The sequence below is a fragment of the Falco peregrinus genome, chromosome 6, assembly GCF_023634155.1.
Source record: "Falco peregrinus isolate bFalPer1 chromosome 6, bFalPer1.pri, whole genome shotgun sequence".
In the NCBI taxonomy this organism is placed as follows: Eukaryota; Metazoa; Chordata; class Aves; order Falconiformes; family Falconidae; genus Falco; species Falco peregrinus.
The window spans coordinates 29,673,637-29,697,702 of record NC_073726.1 but is presented as its reverse complement, the minus strand read 5'-3'; the positions used below and the strand labels follow the sequence as shown (position 1 = coordinate 29,697,702).

The following is a 24,066-nucleotide window of genomic DNA, read 5'->3' as shown; positions in this document are numbered from 1 at the left end:
GCCCCCCCCGCCCCGGGGGCGGGAGCCGCGGCCCCGCCGGCCCTGCCGGGCTAGAAATAGGCGCCGCCGCCACCGCCGGCTCAGCGCGGCCACGGCAGCAGCACTGGCCGACTCCCTGCAGCAGCCGGGCAGCCCAGCCCTTCCTTTCCCTGCCGGGAGATTTTCCTCCTTTTTATTTTTGCGAAATCAAAAGGAAATTAATTTTTTTTAATTTTTTTTTTTGGGGGGGGCGTTCAGATTGATAGCGAAATTAGCGGCGGGGTTCGTGCTCGCTCTCTCCACGCACGCAGCGGCAGCGTGGGTGCCGTCCCTGCCGGCTTTGTGCCCTGAAGCCCCGTCCCTCCTCTTCCTCCACCTCCCCCCCCCGCCGCCGTAAAGCCTTAACAAGGCTCCGAGAAGCATCCGCAAGCGCCGCAGCCGCTTGCTCAAACCACCTCCAAAAGCAGCGACCGCAACAAAAAGCCTTTTTCTTTTTTATTATTATTCTTTTTTCCCCTCCTTCCTCTTTTTCTTCTCCCTCCTTTCCCCCCCGCAAACGCATCAAGGTGGACGCGGAGCGCAAAAAGACCTTTCTTTTAAAAATGCCCATGGAGCTGACGCAAAGCCGCATCCAGAAGATCTGGCTTCCCAGTGACAACCGCCCGGCGCTGCCCCGCCGCTGTGAGTACGGGCACCGCCGCATCCTCGCGGCTGGGGTGGGGAGCAGCCCCCCTCCTCCAGCGTACCCCCGGGGGGGAGGCTTTGCAACGCCCCCCCCCCCCCCCTTTCCCATAATATCCATGCAGCATCCCGCCCCCCCTTCCCCCGCCTCCTCCAGCATCACCCCGGGCGCATCCCACCCGCTGCCATCCCGTGAGTCACTTCCAGCGCCGGGGAAGGTGCAGCCAGCACGTGGCAGCGCCCCCCCGGGGGGGCGGGGAGGTGCCGAGGCACGCGTGGCCCAATTTCCACCCCCGACACCCCCCACCCCCACCCCCCCCGCCGTGGCCTCCAGCCCTGGGATTGAAAGGGAAAGGGAGCAGGTTGCTAACTTGAGATTTATCAATGATATAATAATTTTTTTTGGGGGGGAGGGGCAGGATTAGGGCGATGGATTTAGAAAAAAGCCCCCAGCCGTACGCACTTTACCGCTTGACCCTGTGCTGTGTGTGAGATGAGATAGGAGGCAGGTGGAGGGGGTGAGGGGGCAGAAATTAATGCTGAAACTTCTGCAGTGATTTCTCTTTTTTCAGAAGCTCAGAAAGCATCTTGAGTGTTGCAAACCAACCTCTGCGTTTAAAAAAAAAAAAAAAAAGGCAGCAAACGCTTGGGTCATCCTGATGTTACTATAAAACAAATCATGAATCATATAATACAATAGCAAAGCTCGAGAGACAGCTCTTTTAACTCACCCGACAGCTGAACTGACAGCTGCCGGTTGTGCAACTGCGTGTCACTAAATAAACGTCGCAGGAATGGGCCGATCCGGGGCTGCGGGGGGGCCGGGATGCAGGCGGTGGCACTTCCCAGCCTGGCAAAGGATGGAAGTGGCCCGGGCGGTTGGCTGAATCAGGCTTTCCAGTGCTTTTTCTTCAGCAGGCGTTTGTAAAGGGGCTTCGGACATTGGTTTCCCTTGGCTGGAAAGCCCCCCCTTTTAAAAAACGATAATAATAAAAAATAAATCCGATGGATTTGCCATGTCTTAGCCCCCTGGCTATGGGTCAGGCGTGTGGCGAGGGGTGGCCAAGCCCTGCAGTGGAGGGTGGCACATGCCGCCTGTGCAGTGGGAGCTGCCGAGGAAATGGCTTTCAGCAACAGGCTGCACATCTGGGCTGCCACGGGGCTTTGCTTTTAGCTGGGGAAAATGTCTCTTGGCTTAATGCTTTGCAGCTGGATTTGTTTGGTTTGGTTTTTCTCGAGGGCTGACACCTCTGAAAGAAATCCCTTGTGAGTGTGGAGCCTCCCTGGGGTTTTTGCCACTTACTCACCTGGTTTCTCAGAGAATTCCCTCTTGGCAGAGGAGAACACTAACATACTTTAATATATTAAGACATTGAGGGGCTTGTTAATGCCATGGTGTAGCCTTGTGATTATTTTTATTTTATCCCAAGGTGGGAATAAGCCACGCCGGGTACCATTAGTTACACTCTGTGGGAAGAGCGTTATTGGGCTTTTTTAGTTTGGTTGTGTTTTGTTTGTTGTTTTTTTTTTTAAACTCAAGGTGGCTATTTTAACTCAAAGTGCTATTAATTCCTTGGCAGCAGCAGTGCCACACAGCCAGGTGGGAGAGGAGGTATACCAGAAATGTGAAGCCAATGGGAGGGAGGGAGTGGGAGCATCCTCAGAAAGCTCCTGCCTTGGCCGCTGCCTGCGAGTGAAATAATTAGTCCGATTGTTCACTTCCTTGTCAGTGGAAGGCTCGAATGGATGCGGAGTGATGCCTTCATCTGGCCTTTTGATGGCGATCCATTAAATTGCTGTCAAGCTGCACGTCTCTCACGTAGGGGCTGGGAAAGTCAAGTCGTCGCAGGCAGCTGGATGGGCAGAGCCAGGCGAGGGGAGGGGGCTCAGCTGGGGGATGCTCGAGGAGGAAGGGGGCTGCCACTGCCTTCCTCTTCCCATCACTCCGGCTCGGCAGATGAGGGCATGTGAAAATACGTCTGTGATGTGCATGCAAAAAAGCCCCAGCTCACACGTCAGTAGGGGGATAGCAGTTCCACATGCGTGTGTGTGCGCGCAGTATGCAGCGCAGAAACATGTTCTTGCTGCATCCCTGAAGGTGTTGAGGAATTGCAGAGGGAAGAAGGTGGAAAAGGGGAATTTAACGTAGAACATATGGCGTGGGCTTGTGGGAGGTGTGGGGGAACACTTCTTACAAGGAGACTAAAAATGCCTGAAGTGGGAAGGTGGCTATTTTAGCTAACCTTTTATAGAAGCACATTTCCTTCCCCTTTTTTGTCTTCCTTAACCCACTCTGGTGAAGCATGAGAGCGCATCAGCGCTGCCTTTGTAGCAGACAGAAGGCACAAGTGACGAGCTGCTTCTAAATACCCTGATTGAGCCTTTTGAAAGTCATCCCTGACCTTGACTTACCTGGATAGATGTCAATAACGAGTAATGAATATGCATTGAAATCCCTGATGGCTTTCCAGCAGGTGATGAAGAGAAATGATGAATTAGGGCTTTGTGAAGCACTGGGAGCAAAACACTGGTTTCTGTTTCATCCCTGATGCAAGGTTTCCTGGAGGCTTTTGTGATTTAGCTGGGTTTGGGCTCAGGTTCCTGATAAAAAGTTGCACACCCCATGCCCTGGTGTCTTGGGAGGTGCTTCCCAGGTCTGTAAAAAGATGCTTTTTCATGGTCTAAGGGGAACCTGGATCTTTGCTTTGGCAGCAAACCGAACTGGGGGGAGATTCCTCAAATACAGGTGTTTAACTCCAGCAGCACCCTTTGGAGGTGGCGTGTGTGTGCCAGTGCAGCGCCAGCACTGGGGCGGACTTGGCTGTCCGAAGCCAAAGGGATGTGCACAGTACCCAGCGTTGTCCCATCCTCTCAGAGTGCTCTTACTTTAATGGCCTCGAATCCTCTTGGCTCCACTCTTGAGATCCTTTGTCCCCTGGCAGGTAGGAAAGAAAGGAGGTATTATTCCTGCCCCCCTCCCTTTTTTTATCTTTTATCTAATAAGTGGTTGGTATTTTGTGCAAAAAAAGATTTGCACCCATAGGTTAGTTGAGGATGTGAGACCGTTAGAGAGGAAAAAATATTTCTCTGGGTATGTTGCACAGCTCCCCTGGTACCCCAGCGCAGAATCTGTGCTTGCAGCTGAAATCAATGGGAGCTGGCCCGGGCTTTTGAAAGGCGGAACAGGGGAGGCAGGTCGCACAAAAGGAGTGAGTGTGAGGGCAGCCCCAGCCTAAGGAATGTGGAATATTTAGAGAAGTTAAAAAAAAAAAAAAAAAAGGAAATCTCTTTTAGGTAGTTTATTCATCTCTGCTTTGGTGAGACTGCCAAGCAGATGATGGGTGGCTCTTCTGGGTACCGGTGGTGTAACTCTTCCTTGTGGCCTTAATTTTGGTTTCTTTAGCTGTGGATTTATTTTATTCGTTTTTCTTAGAAGGAGAGCGAAGTTCTATGTGCTTTGTGTGCTTTCTGGACACCTCTGTTTGTTTGCCCTTCCCAGATCGCCACTGAAAAAAATCTATCCCGACCTACCACCCTGTCTCCATCCCCAGGGAACCCCTGGCATCTCCGGATCGCTCTGCCTCTGTCCCCTGGTCCCACCTGCAGGCAGCTGGGACAGGCAAGGCAGAGCTCTCCACCCAGACCGTAATTAAGCTGAGTTTTTATGGCTCTGCCACCCGCCACTCACTCCCTGCATTCCTTTCCCATGAGGTCTCCGGGCTCACCCGGGCCGATTGAAGGCTGGGTGAGAAATCCCCCGGAGGGTCTCTGCCTGGCCTGCCTATGCTGGGAGGGCTTGTGGCGGAAGGCATGAAAGGCGACTGGCTAATCCAAATTCCATTAGGCATTGTTAAAATCTTCCTTTCCAGCATTTAAAGTGCTTGGCTTTCTGCCTTGGCCTGTGGTGTGCGCAGCACCATGTGAGAAGTGATTCTGCAGGGCAAACCCTGGAGGGGAGTGAGGATGCTGCCACATTACATGATCCATGGAGCCGCGTGTGGTCCAGATGCATCCTGTGGCACTGGGCTGCAGAGGACTAAAAAAAAATCCCAAACTGCATTCCCAGTCCTGAAACCTCAGCAATTTCCTCCAAACTGAACCAGGAATTTACTTTCTAAAGGATTTATGGGGGGAGAAGTGATTCACCTGGGCAGCCCGACAGCTGATTTGTCTGCATTTTTGTCGTGCCATTTGGGTGAGCTGGAGAGGAGTTTCTCTTCGCTTGCCAGGTCATCACTAAGTGATGCCTCTGGATTTATTTCCAGCTGTTTGACATGGACCATCTTTACAACAACAGCGGCAGCAACAAAACTTCAGCTTAAAACAGAATTGGCCAAACCACAGGAATGGGAGGTTGTGTTTGCCTTGGGGTTCTTTTGGTTGGTTTGTGGTTTTTCATCGGTTTGGGTTTTTTTGAGGAAACTGAGGCACAGAGGTTCTGCAGGGAGGTTGGATCAGCTGCTGATTCCTTGCCCAGTTTGCAGCCATCAGGAATGTTCTCCTTGCTGTGGCTGTTTGGCTGGCACCAGGGTGAATTTGGGTCACCGTGGCTTAGCTGAGGCAGTTGACTCACTGTTGGGCAGCCATGGAGCCATCCACCATGTTCCCTGCTCCGACATTCAGCAGATCCCGTGCAAAAATAAGCCAGTGGATTCACCTGCTCAAGGTTTTGGTTGTCCAGGCTTAGGAGAGGGATGCACAGGACATACTGCAGAGATGGTGCAGGGCAGAGGCTTTGGGTTTCCTCTAGCTGCTGAAGGACTTGGGGGAAGGCTGGGTTGAGAGCAAGAGCCTTGATACAAGATGAGCTGGAGGATTAATGGCTGCTCACGTTGTTCTTTGTTCTCATAGCCTGTGGGCCACAGCTTGCCAATTCCCCCACTGTGATAGTGATGGTTGGCCTCCCAGCCCGAGGGAAGACCTACATCTCCAAGAAGCTGACTCGCTACCTCAACTGGATTGGTGTCCCAACAAAAGGTGAGGCTTGCACTGGCTGCCTGGGAGAAGCATGAGGTCTGGTCCACGGGAGTCCCTGTAGGAGCTCAGTGCCTTGGGAGGTGGGAGGTAGTGGGGGATCTTTTCAGGATCCCATGGGCCAAATATCCATGTCCTCCCATCTCTTCTGCTGCAGCCCAGGTTCTCCTTCACTTTGAAGACCAAGGGATGTCCCTGAGCCTCCTGCTCTAAGGATGTCACTTCTTGGCCCTTTGCTAGAAATCGTTATCTGCAGGAAACTGCACAGCTGAGTCGAGCTGTGCTGACACCCGCTCCTGGTTTTGACGATCTTTACCTTTCCCACACAGTTTTCAACGTAGGGGAGTATCGCCGGGAGGCGGTGAAGCATTACAGCTCCTATGACTTCTTCCGCCCTGACAATGAGGAGGCCATGAAAGTCAGGAGGTGAGTGTGGGTGCTCGCACTTGAATCCCAAATGCCTGCCTCTGGGAGCATGTTTGGGGGTGATGAACAGAAAAGTTGGGCTCTAGCTTGAGTATTCCCTGCCTGCCCAAGGAGGGCCTGACTGGGGTGCCAAGGGCTGAAAGCTGAAGCTAACTGGGCTTCGTAGCTTCAAGGTCACCGACACATCCTCCATCAGTGGTACCCAAAATTCATCTTCAGCCTCAGTGATGTAGGGTATGAAGTTTGGCCTTTGCTTCTTCATCCACCATTGCCATGCTGCTCGGCATGCGTGGCTCTTGTGTTTTTGGCAGACAGAGGGTGTCTTTGCTAAATGTCCCTGTGAGGGAGGAAAAGTGATGAGGAGGAGCTGCAAAGCCTGCTGCCTTTTGTGGAGGGCTGTGCACTGGCTGCAAGCATCTCCAAGGACATCAGGACCAGGGATGTCTCACCTCTTTTGCAGGCAATGTGCCCTGGCTGCCCTGAGGGATGTCAAGCTGTACCTGACGGAGGAGGCTGGCCAGATCGCGGTAAGCTCAGAGATCTGCTCCACAGGGTTTGGCAGCAGTCCTGGTCCCAAAGGCGCTGTGCCCTGTGCGGTTCTTTCTGCAGTTCCTTCTCCGAGGAAGGCCTTGGTGGGCAACCAGGCGCTCTTGGTGCTAATTGAAATTTTTGCTTTTAAAGGTTTTTGATGCCACCAATACCACGCGAGAGAGGAGAGGGTTGATCCTAAACTTTGCCAAAGAAAATGGGTTCAAGGTTGGTACCAGTGGGCTGCTGCCTGTATTGTGCAGTCCTAAAGTGTTGGCCTCATGATGCGTAAGGGAGCTGCTGCTGGGTTTGATGGAAAAATGTGAAGCTCTTGCCTTGCTCCCAGTACCCAGCCTTGGGGAGGGAAAGGATGGGAATGGGGCAGAGGGGGAGCTCTCTGGTCAAGTGGGGAGGAGATTGGGCTGGGCAAGGGGCTGGTTGAATGTTACAGACCTTGTCAGTGGCTTTCAGCTGAGCTTTGCTTTGCTTTCCAGGTGTTCTTCATTGAATCTGTCTGCAATGATCCCACGGTAGTTGCCAGCAACGTTATGGTAAGCATGGAAGTGTCTTGCTTTTGTTTTCCCTTGTGTAGGATTTCCTACCTGTGCCTGGCTGGTTTCTTATCTGAACATCTTGCCAGAGTTGGCTGAGGATTAGGAGGTTTTTATCTTTGTATGATCTATTTGTCCTGGGATGAGAAAGGAGCTTTTGTCTCCCAGGGCCACCTGGAAGTAATGAAAATTAAAAGCTATTGTAGCCTTTCCCCAGTTCCTTTCCACACTCTCTGCATTTCTGTTGACATCTAACTTGATACCAAGGAGAGAAATGTATTCAGGATGTTTCGGTGACCCTGTCAAGTCTCACTTTTTGAAAGTGATGGGTGTGTTTAGGTGTTTAAATCCCCTCAGAGAGCAGTCAGGCTTGGCGTCTTCAGCCACATGCAGCTTCCCAAAAATCTATTGAGGTCTGCTTTGAGAAGAATGGCGGCCCAGCTTAGAGGTTTCTTGCCACTCGCTGAAGTCTTGGCTGGGAGAGCAGAATAAATCACTGCTTCCTGGCTCCTTTGGGAGCTGCTGGATCTTTGCTTTCCCACCAGCAGAACTCCTCCTTTGCCCATGAGGCTTGGCTAGGGCAGGTAGATGATAATTGTCTACCTGGACATGATTAACCTGAATGAAAGTGTCCTTTCTCTGCTGGGCTCTGCTCCAGCCTTATCTCCAGTTGTACAATTCACAAGCCGTTTCATGGTGTCTGGGAATGTTTCAGGATATACAAAGTCTGTGAGAAGGGTTTTGTTCTGCCCCTGGGATGGGCTCCACAAAAGGTGCTGGGATGGGAACTAGAGCATGGCTTCTGCTCCTGCTGGGAGCTGGTGTCCCAGGGCCAGTTGACCGTCTTTTTGGGAGGTTGCACACAGCCTTTTCCATGATGCTAAGAAAACATTCAGTTTGCTCCATCTTTTTTTTCTTTTTTTTTTTTTTTTTTCCCTTCTTTGCAAGACCCTGAAGCTGGATTTTTTGGAGGATTTAATCCCTTTCTTTGGAAACTAATGCTGGAAGGGGGAGAAAATCAACTGCTAGCTGAGCGTTGGTTTTTGCTCCATGGGGTGCTGCAGCTGAGTGGTGCTCTTAGTGCAGAAAATGTGCTGTGAGCCCAGTGCAACGCCATGCATGTTGCTCAGTTGTGTTAATGTGTTGACTTTGGGATTGTTTGTTAAGTTCCTAAGGTGTAATGCTGCTGCTCAAACCCAAATCTTCAGGAAAAATAGCATGTTAGAGTAGTTCAGGTAGAACTTGGCCCATGAGAGTTCTGGATATTTGCATTGCCCACTTCCAGCATCTTTCAGCCCAGTAGCTTGTAGCAGATACTGCACAAACGTGGGCTGGATATTGTCATCCTGCTGTCTCGGATGGTGGACAGCCAGGTTGACCTCTAACTCCCGGGAACTTTACTCAAGAGGCCTGGAATAAGCATCTTGTCTAAGCGCATGCACTTTCCGTTCTCAGCTTGAATTGTCTAAACCTGATGCTTTCCTTTAGCCGTAAGAAAGCTCAGTTTTCCCACTGTTGGGTGCTGAGGTGTTACCCCAGCTCTTTGGAGAATGGGATCTCCCCTTGATGATATGAATCTATACCAGTCACGCAAGGCTTCTCACCTTTTGCTTAGTTTTGGGTCCAGTTTGCTTCTTTTGTCCTATGATATGTGATGCCTGGAAAGTGGGTCAGCTGGTAGTGGATCTTGGAGGACTTGCAAATTTGAAATAAGCACGGTCTGGCTTGGATTGCTTCCTAACCTTTCTTTGTGGTATGTTTTTACCCTGACACAGGAAGTAAAATTGTCCAGCCCTGATTACCGGGACTGTAATTCAACTGATGCCATGGAGGACTTCATGAAGAGGATCAACTGTTACCAAGCCAGCTACCAGCCACTTGACCCTGATGACTATGACCGGTAAGAGAATTACTGACCTCTGAACTGGCTTGGATGCCTTTCTTCTCCCAGGAGAGGAGTGATGAAGTATGGAGCTGCACTTCATTTTGTCTTCAAACATGTAACAACACTAGAATAACGTTTGGCCAAGCCTCACTGTGAATTCAGGCTGCTTCCTTCAAAATGCTGTTCTTCCCCAGCCCTGTGCCAGGGATTCGGGCACCAAAAACTTTCCAGGCTCTTCTGGGCTTGGATATCCCCATTTCAACCTTGTTCTGCAGTCTAAACAAAGGGTTTGGGAAAGCACTTGGGTCTGTGGGTTTCTGAGGTGCTTTTGTCATTGTCCCAGTGAAAGGAAGGGAGTGTTTGGACAGGCTCAAACCACAAGGTTGAGCAGGCCCTGTGGTTTCATCTAATGTGTGGCCTGGGAAGACCTTTGCTGCCCTGCATGGATTATCCTGGTCCTGCTGAGCCCTGTCCTGGGGAGGAACATGTTCGCTGCTAGTCCTGTTTAATCCTCTTTACTGCTGTGAGGAGGAACGGCGATTACACTGGTGTTAATTAGCTCTCCATGAATTGCCATTACCTGTTGGCTTCCTGTTGAAAATAGCCTGAAGGAGATCCTTTTAGCTGGGTGATTATGTTGACTGAGATACCTCACAAAGCCATTTTTCAAGGATGATGTTTGTTTCTTTCTGCTTTCCCCACTGGCTCCCGCCTCATCTTCACTGTGCTTTCCCTAGGGAGCTTTCTCTCATCAAAGTCATCGATGTTGGCCAGCAGTTCCTGGTCAACAGGGTTCAGGATCACATCCAGAGCAGGATTGTTTACTACCTGATGAACATCCATGTCCAGCCCCGCACCATTTACCTTTGTCGACATGGCGAAAGCGAGTCCAACCTCAAGGCTCGGCTCGGAGGTGACTCGGGCCTCTCCAACAGGGGCAAGAAGGTGAGGGAGGAGTATTCCTCTGTGGCTTCTAGGAGTGATGTGGCTGTAGTAGATACCATGCGTTTGGTTCAGTGTGTATTTGATGACCTCTGGGATGCTCAGAGGATCCATGCATAGAGCTGGTAAGTATGGGCTCTGGCATGGCCTCAAAACAAGTCTTTCCCAGCCATCAGCGTTGCATGTTGGCTTGCGTGTCGTTAGGGTTTAACAGAGGTTGGGCTGAAGAAATCTCTAGAAGGGTATGAGTGTCTTCATTGAGTTGGTTCAGACCCTGCCCACAGGCAGGGTGGGATGTAGGACTGCTGCCACCCTATGGAAGGGGACAGCCAGCTCAGAGGGTGCTTTTGGACTGCTCGTTATTGATTCTTCAAAGACCAGGTCAAACGCACTGCTTCAGAGAGGGTGAATAGCTATTTTGGCTTGCCAGACCGTTTTGAAGTCCAAATGGAGTCATCTGAGGTGTGACTGTTACCAAGGACCACAGGACACAACAATTTAGCTCTACGACAAATGAGCAGAGCTGTGGTTAAGGTTGGCTAGGGGTCTCCCGTAGCATTATAGGAGAGACCAGGTTGTGGTGGTGTTTCTTGGATGTTGATGTTGTTCCTCTATGCCATTAGGTTGTTGCTTTCTTCTCTGCTTTCTTTCTGTTCTCATACCCCTCATAGCTTCTGGGGATCAATGCATGTGTGGCTGCTCTTCACCTCAGAGCAGAAGGCTGATGTGTCTGCCTATAGAAGGCAAAAGAGGTCCTGGAGAAGGCAACGTTTACTGGGAAGCAGGGAAGAAGGCCCGCTGGGAAGCTGTGGATCAGGAATCAACCCCTTTTTTATGTCCCACAGTTTGCACTGGCACTGAACAAGTTTGTTGAAGAGCAGAACCTGAAGGACCTCAAAGTCTGGACCAGCCAACTAAAGAGGACAATCCAAACAGCAGAAGCTCTCCAGCTGCCCTATGAGCAGTGGAAGGCACTCAATGAAATCGATGCTGTAAGTTTCTTTGATTGCAGTAGAAACAGCTGTATTATGCTGGTTGCTGCTTGGCAGAGAGGGTGATAGCATTGGCCTTTTCAATTTTGCCTAAATCTCACCTTTTCTGGGGAGATTTTCCTTCTGTGGGAAAGGGTGGCACTTCTGCTGCAGTAACCACAACTTGGCTTGGCTTCTGATCTTAGCTCTGTGTCATGCAGATGCTTCAAGATGTTGGCTTGAGTGAGCAGATTAAAATGATACTTGCTTGGAACTGCTCTGTAGCTGGCCACTTGGAGGGTTATAGACAACTGCCTTGGAGAAGGTTTTGCATGCTGGGTGTGCTGATGCTTTTTGACTTGAGCACGTCCAGTAACCTCATGGACGTCCTGTTCTGGCAGGGTGTGTGTGAAGAAATGACATATGAAGAAATCAGGGAGCAGTATCCAGAGGAATTTGCTTTACGTGATCAGGATAAATATTACTACCGCTATCCTTCTGGGGAGGTAGGTCTGCAAGGAGACCTTCAGAGGTGTGACTCTTCCTGTATGTTTCTTGTTTTCATTCTGTCCTCTACACTTGGAGCAGGGAAGCAGTAAGTGTTCCAAGAAACGAGAATCAGGAAAGGTCAGGGCTCATGTTTACCTTTTGTGCTGAGCTCTTGTGAAATTGTGGTATGTGAAGATCTCATGAAGAAATGTGTCGCTTAACAAACAGTCCCATTGACTTCAAAGCAAAAGGGAGGGAGGAGGGGCCTGGAGGTTTCTTAGTCCAACCTCCCCCCTTAGATCCACTCCAAGTGCTGTGCTGCCCCAATTGCCCTTTCTTTCATTTGCAAAGAAGTAATTTCGATGCCTGTTCTCAGTATCATTCCCTGAGGGCTGGTGTTGGTATCTCCATTCCTAGCAATTTGCCTTCAGGGTGTAACACTAGGGATGATGCTTCAGGTTGTGAATTGGGCTTTTTATCCCCAAATTAAGTTACACCCATAGACATTCGGGAAAAATCTTGGGAGGCTCCTCCTGAGGTGTCTTAAGGGGGGCGGGGATGTCTGACACTTGAGCCTGGGTGTCTGGGGATCCTTCTGGCTGCCTGTCACAGTTCTTTATGAAGTCCTTCAAAACACTGGAGTTTTTCAGGTTGCTCCAGAAAGTCAAATTTCAAGATGATAGAGACACTATGCCTAAAGCCCCTGTGCAGTTGTTGTTTACTTTAATAAACTCTCCAGGGCTGTAACTGAGATGTGAATGGCTTCTTTCTCTTCGGGCCAGAAGAAGAAGCAGCTATTGATCTAGAATAGCCTGAAGATGAGGATTTGTTGAAACTTTGCTTGTTTGTTAGCAGTAATTATATTGGTTTAGTCAGAGGCATGAAATCAACAAACGTACCAATACAAAGACCATTGCTTCTTATGAGGTGCTTGTTTTCTTGATGCTATGCCATGTCTTCCCTTCTGTCTCAGTCCTACCAAGACCTGGTGCAGCGCTTGGAGCCGGTCATCATGGAGCTGGAGAGACAAGAGAATGTCCTTGTGATCTGTCACCAGGCCGTCATGCGCTGTCTCCTGGCATACTTCCTGGACAAAAGTGCGGGTGAGCTCCCTGTCCCTGGGGAGAGGATTGATCCTGCTAGAGGAGGGATGATAGAAGGAACTCTGAGGAGATGAGAGATGTCTTCAGGTCCATGCAGGGCCTGGAGCATGCATCTCTCTGGTGTGGGGTGGCCTTAGCTGTTGATGAAGATGCCTCAGCCCACTTTTGGAGAGGGGGTGGGGTAACCCTCCTGCTTTGCTTCCTCTGCAGATGAAATGCCTTACCTGAAGTGTCCCCTTCACACAGTGTTGAAGCTGACCCCGGTGGCCTATGGTAAGTGGTGCCTTTCTACTAAACATGCCAAGGGGTTTGGTTTGTACCTCCTTCTGAATCCAAGCTGCCTCTGGGAGAAGAGCAGGGGTCTGAAATGGGGCACTTTATAGCATCCTGTGCCCATGGGGTTTGCTGATGGCACCTCTGTCTCCTTGTGCTCCCTTCTGCAGGCTGCCGGGTGGAGTCCATCTCGCTGAACATTGAAGCTGTCAACACCCACAGGGAACGGCCAGAGGTGAGTGTTGCTTTTCCTCGGAGCCGTCCCTTGGTGTCCCCCTCCTTTCCCCCATGGTCAGCTGGCAGTGAGGATGGCTGGGGTGGGCATGGGGAGGTTGCTCAGCTGGATGTTTTGAAAGTGCTGCTGGAGGGCTGGAGCATCAGATGGGTTCTTGTGCTGCAAAGATGTGGCCAGTTGAGGGAAAAGGACTGTTGCACATGCCTGCTTCCCAGTGTGTTTGCCCTGATTAAAGCCGGCCCAGGGAAAGCTCTTCCCTGGTCTTTGACTTTTACCTGTGCAGTCATCCACTCACCTGAGTGGGGTGTGGAGCTACAGATGGAGAAGGTGGCTTCTCCTGTGTCTCCCAGATGGCAGGCAGAGCCCAGGCTCGATGCCTTGCCCACCATCTCCTGCCTTTGTGGTGTTTGGTTTTTTGGTGTTTTTTTCCCTGGCATGCCCACTGCTCTGTGGGGTTACCAGAGTGCCGTTCTGTAGGGCTGGGGTTGGTGGCACTGGGCTGGGGATGCTGTGGGGAAGAGACCCCTTGTGTGGAGAAGAACTGCTGCAAGGTCAGGTCCATCTGCCACATGCTCCACTGGGCTCTCGGAGGCCAGAGCGGGGGATGCCAGCTCTGTGTCAGGGCTGGGTGGCCACCCAAGGGGGACCCAGGGACCCTGGCAGGGCCCATGTCCCAGCTGCTGGGACATTTCCAACTTGTGCTTAGCGGTGATGGAGCCCAACTGGTTGTTGGATGATCGGAGCCGTCCCCTTTTGGCCCACGTCTCCTTTCCTTTGCTTCCCAACCTTGGCAGGCAGCAGTGTCTGAGCCACCTCTCCCTTCCTGTGGCCGTAGCGGGGGAAGCTGGTCCTTCCCCTTGCCGTGGGGGGCCACTGGTGCCCTCCTTCACCACCCACCACCCTTGCAGCCCATGGCCCTCCTGCCATCCCCAGCAGGTAGGATGGAGCCAGACACGCGTGAAGTGCTTGGGTCCCTCTGCTCGGCTGTGCAGGTGCTGCCCCTCCACCCCATCTCGCTTGAGTTGGAGCTTGGCGCGGTGCTGACCCTTGCTGGCTGCTCTGTCCCCACTTCCCAAATCTTCCATATCCGCCTGGGCTGGCTCGTCTTCCCTCTTCTTGCTCTCACACCTCTCCCTGGGTCGGAGGGACGGGCTTCGAGGAAACCGATGGGTGCCTCCCTCTGTCGTATGGCTTTTGATTACCACTAGGCTTTTCAGCAATCTATATTTACTTTTTTGTGAGCCGAGGCTCAGGTGAGGAGAAAGTCTGTCTCGTTTCCGAGTGCAGAACCTTTTATTTTTTGTTTTTGTTTTGTTTTCCCTCTCCTTTGGGAAATCATGCTGCGTTCTTGAACATTTTGCATCAGGGTTTGTGGTTGTTTTTTTTTTCTGGTGTCCAGAGCCTTTCATTGCATCCTTCGCACATTGACAGTGATTGTGGGGAAAAGCAGAGGCTGCTTTAAGAAAAAAAAAAAAAAAAAAAAAAAGAAAACAACCTGCTGCTTTTTTTTCTTTATAACTGTCGCCTTCTTCCCTTTTTTTTTATATTTTATTTTATTTTTTGTTTACTTTTTTCTTTGTCTTACTTTAATTTAGGAAGCAAAGAAGGGACCTAACCCGCTCATGAGACGTAATAGCGTTACCCCTCTAGCAAGCCCAGAGCCCACCAAAAAACCTCGCATCAACAGCTTTGAGGAGCATGTGGCTGTTCCTTCCGCCCTGCCGGGCTGTGTTCCTCAGGAAGTGCCCACGCAGCTGCCGGGACAAGTTAGTTGAACTCTTTTTTTGTTGTTGTTGTTCTTGTTGTTTTATTGTTTGTTGTCCTCCTGTAGTTCCTGAAGCTGGGGAATGGCTTGCACTTGTTGCAAGCTGTGCTGCTGTCCCTGAGATGCATCTTTCTCCCACGGCTGCTGTCCCTCCCTGCCTTGGGTTGGTTTCGGGAGCACCCGCTGAAGGGTCACTGTTGATCCTCTCTTGGGTTTCGAGAGTGCTGTAAAGCCCTCCAAAGCTCTAGGCTGCATTAATTTAGTGCCTTCGCCATCTGACATCATGGTGTCAGCCTCCTGAGGAGCTGCATTTCTAGAGTGGGCAGGACTGAAGGGCTCATGCCTTCCCCCTGGATGTGCTTGGCTCTGGTGTAGGTCTGAGCATTGCAGTAAAGCAAATGTTCTTGTGCTTCCCTCAAGAAGGAGCTGCCAAGGCTCATCTTTGGCTGGAGGGGTCTCCTTCTTGGAGCAATAGGTAAAATGGACCAAAAATGAGTAGAAGCCTCTTGGCATGGTGAACCCAGTTGCCTTCTGCAGCCCTGGGTGAAGCCTTGTGGATAGCTGCCGTGATGCTTATGTGTCCTCTCCTCTTTCACCCCCCAGTGAAGGGATGTAAAAAGAGAGACCTTGCTTGCTGCACACTTCTCCAGGAGCAAAACCTCTCCCTGTGCTCATTAAGGAGCTGGGGTGGTACTGGAGAACAGCATATATGTCTAGGAGCCCCTTCGCCGTGCTGCCCTTCCCACTAGCTGCCTGTTGCATCTTGGCTGTCTTGCCCAGCTCTTCTTGGCGTTGTCTGTGTTGTCTGGTGTCCTCTTGGCCAGATCCCGGGCAGGTTAGGAAGGGTGCTGTGCTCCTCCAGCCACTCTGCTTGGTGACCGCTTTGCATGAGCCTTCCCACCCCAGCAAGCACCGAGCGGGGCACCCTGGTCAGTCATTCAGCTTTTGGGGTTCCGCTTGGGCTGGTTGAGTCTTGCAACAAACCCTTTGCCGGCGCTGGGTTTGGAAGCTCTGGCTGTTAGGTGCCCCTCGCTGCCGTCGGTGTCCTCTGCCTGGACTCGTGCGGTGTTACTGACAGCTCTCTCCGTTCTCTCTGTCTCTCTGCAGCCTTTACTAGGGAAGGCATGCCTGTAAGTACCTTCTTGCGTCTTATTTTCACCCCCTTTCCATGTCTTTTGCCATCCCACTGGTTGTTTTGTTGTCGCTGTGATACCCAGCGGGGGCATGGACTTCTTGGAGTTAATATTTCTCGGGGCTGGGTGGGTGGGTGCAATTTGCCTACGGCTTAGAAAAGGTAAAGAGGAGACAATGGATGCTGCTTTGTCCAACCCCTCAGTAGCCTAGCTTGGGTAAATGTCCCGATGGCATCGAGAAATGAAACAAATGATCACTTGCCTTCTTTTGATGATGTCTCAGTTCCCTGCCTTCTCCTTGGATAGTCACGGGATGGGAGATGCTCTTGGGTTTTCCTAGAGTTTTCTCCTCTGCAATAGCACATCGTACTGTAGGTGATAGACCCAGGTGGTCTGTCCTTCCTGAGGGCTCAGAGTTGTCTATGAGTGATGGCACCAGAGAGACATCTGAGAAGGTTCTAATCTCAGCCCTCAGCAGGGTTTTGTTGCCTGCATGGGAGCAGGATTGTGTTTTCTGGAGCTGGACTGATCCTGGGCCCTGGCATCTGCAGTTCTGCAAACCTGGATTTTGGGAACAGTTGGCCAGATGTCTTGGGCAGAGTAGATGCAAGGGTGTTGTCATCCTCTACCTCTGTTAAGAAAGCAAGATGCCTTGAACATTTAGTGCACTAATTATGAATAATCAAGGTTTTGACATTTTGGCTTAGTGCCATTAGATTCATGTGTAGTAGGGACAGGACAGCTTCTGGATTAATTTGAAGCCTTTGGACTTGAATCATGCTGTGTCATTGATTTGAGAGCAGCAGTCATTGAGCTGTGCTCAAATGTCTTCTTGGAGACCAGGGAGATCTTGGGGCTGAGCTGTGGCTGGGGGTAGTGCCCAGGGGTCTTTTTGCCCTCTAGACCAGCCTGTGAGCATCCTGGTCCAGGTTCGTTTCGTGGGCTGAAGATGGAAGGATTGGCTAGAACATGGCCAGGCCAGAACTCAGCCCTGCTAGCACGTTACAGCTGGTGAACCTCCTGTTTCTTCCCCTTTTTGGAGTAAACCTGTTGAAAAAAAAGGGAAGTTAGGAAGGACATGCTTGGCTTTGCTTGTGGATGGGCTGGGGAAGGTCATCACACCTCTGGTCCTGTGCAAGTGCAGAGGCTGGGTGGCTCAGCATGGCCTGCATGCCTGTGCTCCCTCCCTGGTTGCTCACAGGCACAAAAGCCGCTGATGGAAGTGCCTGGTCATCTTGGGTTGCTTTGGAAGTGTTTTTGTTTCTCTGTCCATCCCTTTATCCACCTTTCTCTTAACTGTGTTGTAATAAAAAGCACTGCGTGCTCCAGTGCTGGCTGGGGCAGTGGAAACATGCTTCAGTGTTGAGTTTGGGAGATGGCTGCATTGCATTTTGCTAGACCAGGAGCTCTGCTGGAGCAGGCAGTGACGGTTACCCATCCCAGGTGTAGGCTGGCAGCAGCAAGTTTAAATCCCCAGCTACTGGGAGCCTGCTTCCACCTACTAGTGTGGAGTTTAAAAGCTATTTTTGAGGGATCCATGAAGACACCCCCAGCCAAAGGCTTGGTGGCATTCACACTGTTGTTACCTCTTGGAGGCTGTTGTCTTGTACTTACATGCATTTGGTCCCTCACTGTGTCCCACCACAACCTGTATGGGTTCAGGGGATGTGGAAGGTGCCTCCTCCCCAATTTGCACCATGGGACTTGGTTGGAGTGGGCACTTCATTGCATCAGCTCTCACTGTTGGGATCTTGACCCCCATCCAGGAGGACTAGGGGACACCTGGAGAGGCTGGGGACATGGCTGTGTAACTCAAGAGTTCTCTTGGCTGTGGGGTCGAGCTGGTTTGGGGTCGTGGGACTACCTGGTGTGATGATTTCTTTTCCTTTTGCTTGGTTTGTGATCCAAACTGCACTTTTTAACAACAACCTGATCCCCTCCCTTCTTCTCCCCTTCACTTTTCATGCTTAAAGACGACCTGTTTGTCACTTTCTCAAAGTTTTCTCTTTACTAATATTTCCAAGGTAAATGGCTGTGGTGCATGTGGCTTTTCCTAACCCTCCTCCTGTCTCCCTAGATAACAGAGGACAGCTCAGCCCACCCTGCCTCGTAGCCTGGCTGGGATTCCTGGTGCTTGTGAGAGGCAGTTTAGGTAGTAAAAGCAAAAAAGAAAGAACAACAAACCTTGAGAAACTTTCCTGGCTGTTTCCTAGTCCTTTTTTCCCCAGCCTGTTTTGTCTAGTTTTGCGAAGTGGGAAATGTCCTTGTGGTGATCATCTCCCATTGGGTTTCTCCTCCAGCAGATGCTCTCCTCCAGCCATCACTCTTGGGGCTGGTCCTGCTTGTGTTTAGCCGATTGTCTCTGGTTTTGTGGTCCTTGCCTCATGCTGGTGGGTGTCAGTTGTTGCTACCCTGCACCAGGGCTGTGTCCGAAGCAGCTCTAGGGCCTGTGAAACCTCACAGCGCATCATTGGGGGAGCGGGTGCTCCTGTCGTGCCACTGGTGGTGTCTGGTCCCCGTGCTAGCTCCTTGGCATGGCCAGCAGGAGCTTCCTCTTGGCAGTGCCAAGGGTGGACAGACAGTGACCGTGTCCTTGGCAGGCAGGGGAGACACTGCCCACCCTCAAGGAAAGCAAGAGAAAGATGTTTAATTGGGCTCCTTGGATGAACACCATGGTCCCTTGTCACCTTGCCTTGCATGGACCAAATTGCAGCTCCAGAAGTACAGAATGGGTTGGGTGGGAGGGTTACTTTGTTTTTTAGGGATATCTCTGTCAAATTCTCACGCTGTAGTTAAAGCCAGGGGATGTGTGTGGGTAGAGTCAGCACATCCCTCCCCCCTCTCTCCTTGGGTGGGCAGTGTCCTCTCCGCTGTGGTGGATGCTTTCATAGTGACTCGTGCTGTGGCTTTTTGTTACTCTCCTGTCCTCTTGTTGATGTGCCCATGGACGATACTGCCAGAATGGGGTCCAACCCAAGCGTGATCCCCAATCCCCATCCTTCCCTTCTTGTTGCAGAACATGAACAACTCGCAGAAGCCGTCGTGACTCCGATGGCGCTGTTGTGAGGCCACCAGCGACACCAGTGGCGACGCCAGCTTCCCATCCCATCGCCATTTCTGAAGCTTGCTTATAAACCAGTTGGCAAGGTTGGCCCTCAGCTGTTTCTACCCACACCCGTTCATCTGCAAACTGCTCTGCTGAAGGCGGAGAGATGCGGGAGAGCAGAGGAGAGGAGCCGAGCTCCCTGGGGTCACCGCCACATCTTTAAGCTGCGGCATTTGCTCTCCTCTCCAGTGTCCTATTAGATCATAGCAAGCTGTAAAGTGCTTCTAGTGCACAGGAGTTTAATTTTCCTCTCTGTAAGCCGTTTTGATCTTCTTTTCTATAGATGATTGGTACCCATCCATATCCGGGTGGGTTGTGTATATATGTGGATGGTGCAGGGTTAGCAGAGAAATAGGGGGAAGGGGAGGGGGGACTGAAGGGGTTTTGCATTTTTTTTTATTTTTATTGTTATTAATTACTTTTCAACAAAGTCCCTAATGTGCTGTGCTGCAGTCCTTTACCCACACTACAGCCTGTTGCACACGCAAGCCTGACTCACCCAGGTTCGAGAGCACCAGGAAGGCAGTTGTGTCAAGTCTTCCACAGCAAGAACTGCTGGGTTTAACCAAAAAAGGACCCCAAAACATTCTTTTCCTTCTTTCCTTTTTTATTTTTTTTTAATCAATACACCTTAAAGGGGGTTGCAGAGAATCTAGACCTGCTTCTAGAACTGCTCATGAGCTGCCTGTAGTACAGGGGTAGCCACGCTGGGGGTGGCTCGGGCGATGCTTTCATCTCAACGTGAAGGGATAGTCTGAGTTCAGGTGTGTGTTGATTTTTGGGGAGACTGAGGACCAGTTGAGGTATATGCCGGTACTTCATCTCCCCTTTCCTCTTCCCTGGAGGAAAGCAGAGATTTTGCAAGAGGGGGTTGAATCCCTGCAGCGTTGCAGGTGGGCAGGCTGAGCTAGATGCGTTTTGCAGACACACAGGTCTTGTGGAGGTGGCCAGAGGTCTGGCTGGGATGCAGGAGTCCCTGTATGGCTGCAAAAAGGCACAAGAAGGGACAGTTTTGTCTGTGTTCTTTCTCTTTTTATTTTTTTTAATTTAATATATATACATGCTCACACACATGTGTGTGTCTGTGTGTATACCTAGAAACCGCTTGGTTTTTGCACTTTATTTGTGGCAGAAGCATAACTGTTATTTTTTCAAGTTGTGCCCCTTAACAGGGGAAGCCTGAATACAGGCAGCTTTTTTTTTTTTTTTTTAATTTTCTATTTTGCATGCTGGAAAGCTGGGACTAAAAAAACACATAGTAGTTATGGTGTTCAAGGTCTGTGTGTATGGGGGGGAAAATAGGGCAAGGTCCTGACGTAGACTCCATCAGCCAACTCCCAGTGGTTTGATACGAGAGATTCTTTCTTGGCAGCCTGTCCCAGGCTGCGAGACAGAGCTAAAAATGGCAATTAACCACTATTGCTTTGTACATAAGTCTGGATTTTGAAAATTTTTTTGGCGTTTTTTTGTCTGTTTTTAGGGTTCTGGGTTGGGTGTTGGTGTTTGGGGTTTTTTCCCTCCCACTTGTATGTGCTTCTTCTCCATCCTCACCTTGTGCTTTTTGGCTGCATCACTAAGCTGGAGGCAGAAGGTGCAGGCAGCCAAGCCCTCTTGCAGCACTGGACTGGGTGTTTGGAGATGGGCAGCTCCCTGGCTTCATCTTCCCATGGGTTTCCCCAGCCCACTGGGTAGGAAACAACATCCCTGCGGATGGGAGTAGACAGCTTTGGGGAGAAGTCATGATTTTTAAAATTTCTGTGTATGTTTGTGCATGTATGTTTTTTGGGGGGGTTGCTCTGTTTTTTTCCTTTGGGGAAAAGGTGAACCACAGTGCCTAGCGCTTCAGCCTCATGCAGACAAAGCATGTGCTCGGAGCGGCACCGACAACGGGGGGGGGGGGGGGGGGGTCCATGCCCAACTGGGGCAGGCGGCCTTGGCAGTGCCCTGCCTGTGTGAGCTTGTGCATATGTGTATTATAGTCCTGTACAGATGAAACAAAGAAATTTCCCTCCCACACCCTTTTTTTTTTTTAATAACTGCGTTAAAAGCAGGCTTCTCCCTATGTACGCAGTCAACATCTGCTTTTTTGGTTTATCTGACCTGGAGAAAAACGGATGTTTTGGGAAGGCAAGTCACTTGTCTTTTCAGCCTCCTTCCTGGGGAGTTTTATCTTTCTCCTCCTGCTAGGGTAAGATAAGCCGGCAAATGCAAACATGACATCTGGCTGCCCCTTAATCAATCCTGTACACATGTAATTCTGCAGATGTTTTGGGGTGTATTTGTGTGTGTGTGTATGTATATATATATATATAAAAAATATATATATATAAAAAAAAAATCAAACAGCAAAAAACCTTCATGACCCTAAATGTTCTTCCTTTGGGATTAATAGAAGTCTTGAAGATCTACAAAAAGATGATATTGGAACTTGGCATTTTTTTCCAGCAAGGGGAAAATTGGTCTTTGAGCAGCAAAGAGGTCCTCTCGTGCTGGAGGGGTTGGCAGTAAATGGGATGGTGTCAACCCTGTGCAATCATGCTGCCCCTCTGTTTTGGTTAACAGAGCCAAGGACTGGGCAGTGATGCTCCAGCCAAGGCAGGTGGGGAGGGGGGACTTGCCAAACTACACTGATGGGTTCTTCCCCCTGCTTGTTTTGTTTTCCTTTGTGATACTTGAAATTTTTTTTGTTTGATAGCAAAGCGCTCTTTATTTATTTAATGTATACTGCAAAGCTTGGAGAAGGGTAGTTACTTGGGATTTTTTAATTGTGGTATGTTAACTGTTCTGTATATAAGTCTGGAATAATTGCCTGATACAAAGCTGTGCCAGCTTGAAAACAGGGTATGCCTTTCAGAAATTTGTATATTTTGCAGTTGCTGGACCAATAAAAAAATCTTGTTAAAATACAGATGTAGCCTGGTTGTTCCTTGTGTTGGGAATTACTCAGGCCCATCTCATGTGCAGCTTGGTGGCCACATAGTCCTGCCTTACACATGTTCCTGTACCTCAAATCCCTCCTGGCCCCATAGCGGATTTGCTGAGTATCATCTCCAAGAGAAACCATTTGGATCCTGTGGCTTGAACCCTTTTTTTCTGACCACACTACAGCAATGTTTAAGTTTCTGTTAGGGTGAGTGAAGAGCTCCTCTGTGGAACTGAGGGCATCGCTCCTGCAACCAGGTGTCAACACCTTAAGGGCAAGCAAATACCCTGCAGGTTCTACCTACTCCATCACTGCTCAGTATGAAGGTGATGTGCTGGAATATGTCCTGCCTAGATCTTCACATAGGCTGCAAGTTAGGCAGGTCTAGGCATTTATTCAAAACTAGTATGGTTCTTCAGACCAAATACCTGTCTAAAATGGTCCTCATGAATTTCAAGGGCTGGGCAAGAGCTGTCCTCTGAGATCACAGCTGTCTTTGCCCTGAAGGCAGGAAAAGAGCAGATGCCACCTGCGAGCAAAGTTGAAAATTCTCTGCAAAGTTAGTTTGGTTGTTTTCCTGTTGTTTCTCCCCCCAGCTCCAGAGCAAAAGAGGGAGCAGAGGCAGCAAAAAGTGCAATTTGAAGATGGTGCTCCAGAGCACATCTTGGGTGGATGGTCCCCATGTGGTTGGAGGCTTGTCCCTCTTGAGCAGTTGTGCTTCTGAAAGCTTGTTAGGAGCAAATAGGAGGGGAGAGAAAAAAAAGTGTGGACTGCCATGTGTTCAAGCTCAGCTCTGTGGTTAGTTGCTGCTGGCTGATGTGCAACTCTTGCTCTGATCTTCCCTGGGTTTTCAGTGCAGGTTGAGCCTTGCTTTGGGCTGGGGCTTGCTGGGATGCAAAGGAGCCATCTGCTTCCTCCCTTCTGCTCTGTGCAAGAGGGCCTCTCACCAGGGAGAGGGCTCTCAGATTTAAAGCTTAAGGCATCCTCAAAAACTTTTTTCTAGGTGTATACACAGATGTACAAGACTTTATGATGATGCTCATCCCTGCAAGCATCCTGGGGGCAGGGAGGACCTGTGCTCTCTGGGTAATCCAGAAACCACAAGAATTTTTTGTTTGTTTGTTTGCTTAATCTCCATCAACCTGGCTGTCTCCTTGACCCAAGCAGAGACAAAACTCCTTGCTTTATTTTAGGGCAGGGAGTGTAGCCTTGCACCCCACCTTGCAGGGAGTCCCACAAGGGTGCAGGGGCTTTGATAACACCACGAGCTGTGGTGGGCTGAGATTGCATGTAGCCACAACAGCGGCGCTGCTCCCCTGCCTTCCCTGGGTGGGCAGGGGCTGTTCTGAAGCTGTGATAATCTTGTTCTTGTGGGGGGAGCACAGGAGGAAAGCTTTGCCTCCTGGAGTGTGGCTGTGGGCAGCACTTCCAAGGCTGCTCTGCAAGAAAACACCCCCTCTGAAAAGCCTTTTCTCCTTTTTCTGCGTGCAGGGGGCACGATAGGTTTGTGTCAGGATATCTGTGCGGGAGAGCCGTGCATGGGAGGGGGTTCATGGGCCAATGCCATCCCAGACAGCATCCTTTATTTGTCTTCCATGAGATGCATTTTGTGGCATCACAGAGAGGAGAGATTCCTCGGGGCAAGGCGGCTTTAAAGGTTATACATGACAGTGGGAACATTTCCCGTCTCCCAGTCAAGTCCCATTTTCATTTAAAAAAAAAACAACAAACAACAAAACCCAGCTCACTGCTGGCACACAAGGCTAGCGAACTTGTGATTGCTAAAAAAAATAAAAAGGGCAGACTAGTCACGCTGGCTGACTCAGCTCTGATTGATGGCTCAGGAATGTGTCTGATACGTGCAAGGGATTAAATAAACCACGGGCAAACCTTTACAATACAGCATGTTGGATAAAGCACAGCTGGCACCCCGCTCACCTGCCTCTGGCTGGGGAGTGACTGTCATCACGTCATGGGATTGGAGGGGGTTTGTTCTTTTTTTTTTTTTCATCTACCTGCAAGAAAAATTAAAAAGAAATGGATATTTTGGGGGGTTGCTTTGCAAGGGGAAACAACTTGCTGCTTGTGGCTCTAATGGGAAT

General features: G+C 50.3%; 1 protein-coding gene across 5 annotated transcripts in view; it reads left to right on the top strand.

Moving 5' to 3' along the window:
* PFKFB3 (6-phosphofructo-2-kinase/fructose-2,6-biphosphatase 3) overlaps positions 1 to 21,949 on the top strand; it is a 43,290-nt gene extending 21,341 nt beyond the window's left edge. The window contains exons 1-17 of one of the 5 annotated variants that reach the window (XM_055808060.1): positions 261 to 660; positions 5,512 to 5,637; positions 5,964 to 6,060; positions 6,521 to 6,587; positions 6,742 to 6,816; positions 7,083 to 7,139; positions 8,915 to 9,039; positions 9,762 to 9,969; positions 10,812 to 10,958; positions 11,339 to 11,443; positions 12,400 to 12,529; positions 12,740 to 12,802; positions 12,973 to 13,037; positions 14,633 to 14,803; positions 15,910 to 15,932; positions 17,909 to 17,959; positions 18,952 to 21,949. In XM_055808060.1, the coding sequence (XP_055664035.1) occupies positions 582 to 660; positions 5,512 to 5,637; positions 5,964 to 6,060; positions 6,521 to 6,587; positions 6,742 to 6,816; positions 7,083 to 7,139; positions 8,915 to 9,039; positions 9,762 to 9,969; positions 10,812 to 10,958; positions 11,339 to 11,443; positions 12,400 to 12,529; positions 12,740 to 12,802; positions 12,973 to 13,037; positions 14,633 to 14,803; positions 15,910 to 15,932; positions 17,909 to 17,959; positions 18,952 to 18,958 (1,596 nt within the window). In that variant the 5' untranslated portion in view covers positions 261 to 581 and the 3' untranslated portion in view covers positions 18,959 to 21,949. Of the gene's footprint in view, positions 1 to 260; positions 661 to 5,511; positions 5,638 to 5,963; positions 6,061 to 6,520; positions 6,588 to 6,741; positions 6,817 to 7,082; positions 7,140 to 8,914; positions 9,040 to 9,761; positions 9,970 to 10,811; positions 10,959 to 11,338; positions 11,444 to 12,399; positions 12,530 to 12,739; positions 12,803 to 12,972; positions 13,038 to 14,632; positions 14,804 to 15,909; positions 15,933 to 17,908; positions 17,960 to 18,951 lie in introns of those variants that run through there. The other 4 variants (XM_055808058.1, XM_055808057.1, XM_055808061.1 and 1 more) reach the window with 4 other exon arrangements.
* The last annotated feature ends 2,117 nt before the right edge of the window (positions 21,950 to 24,066 follow it).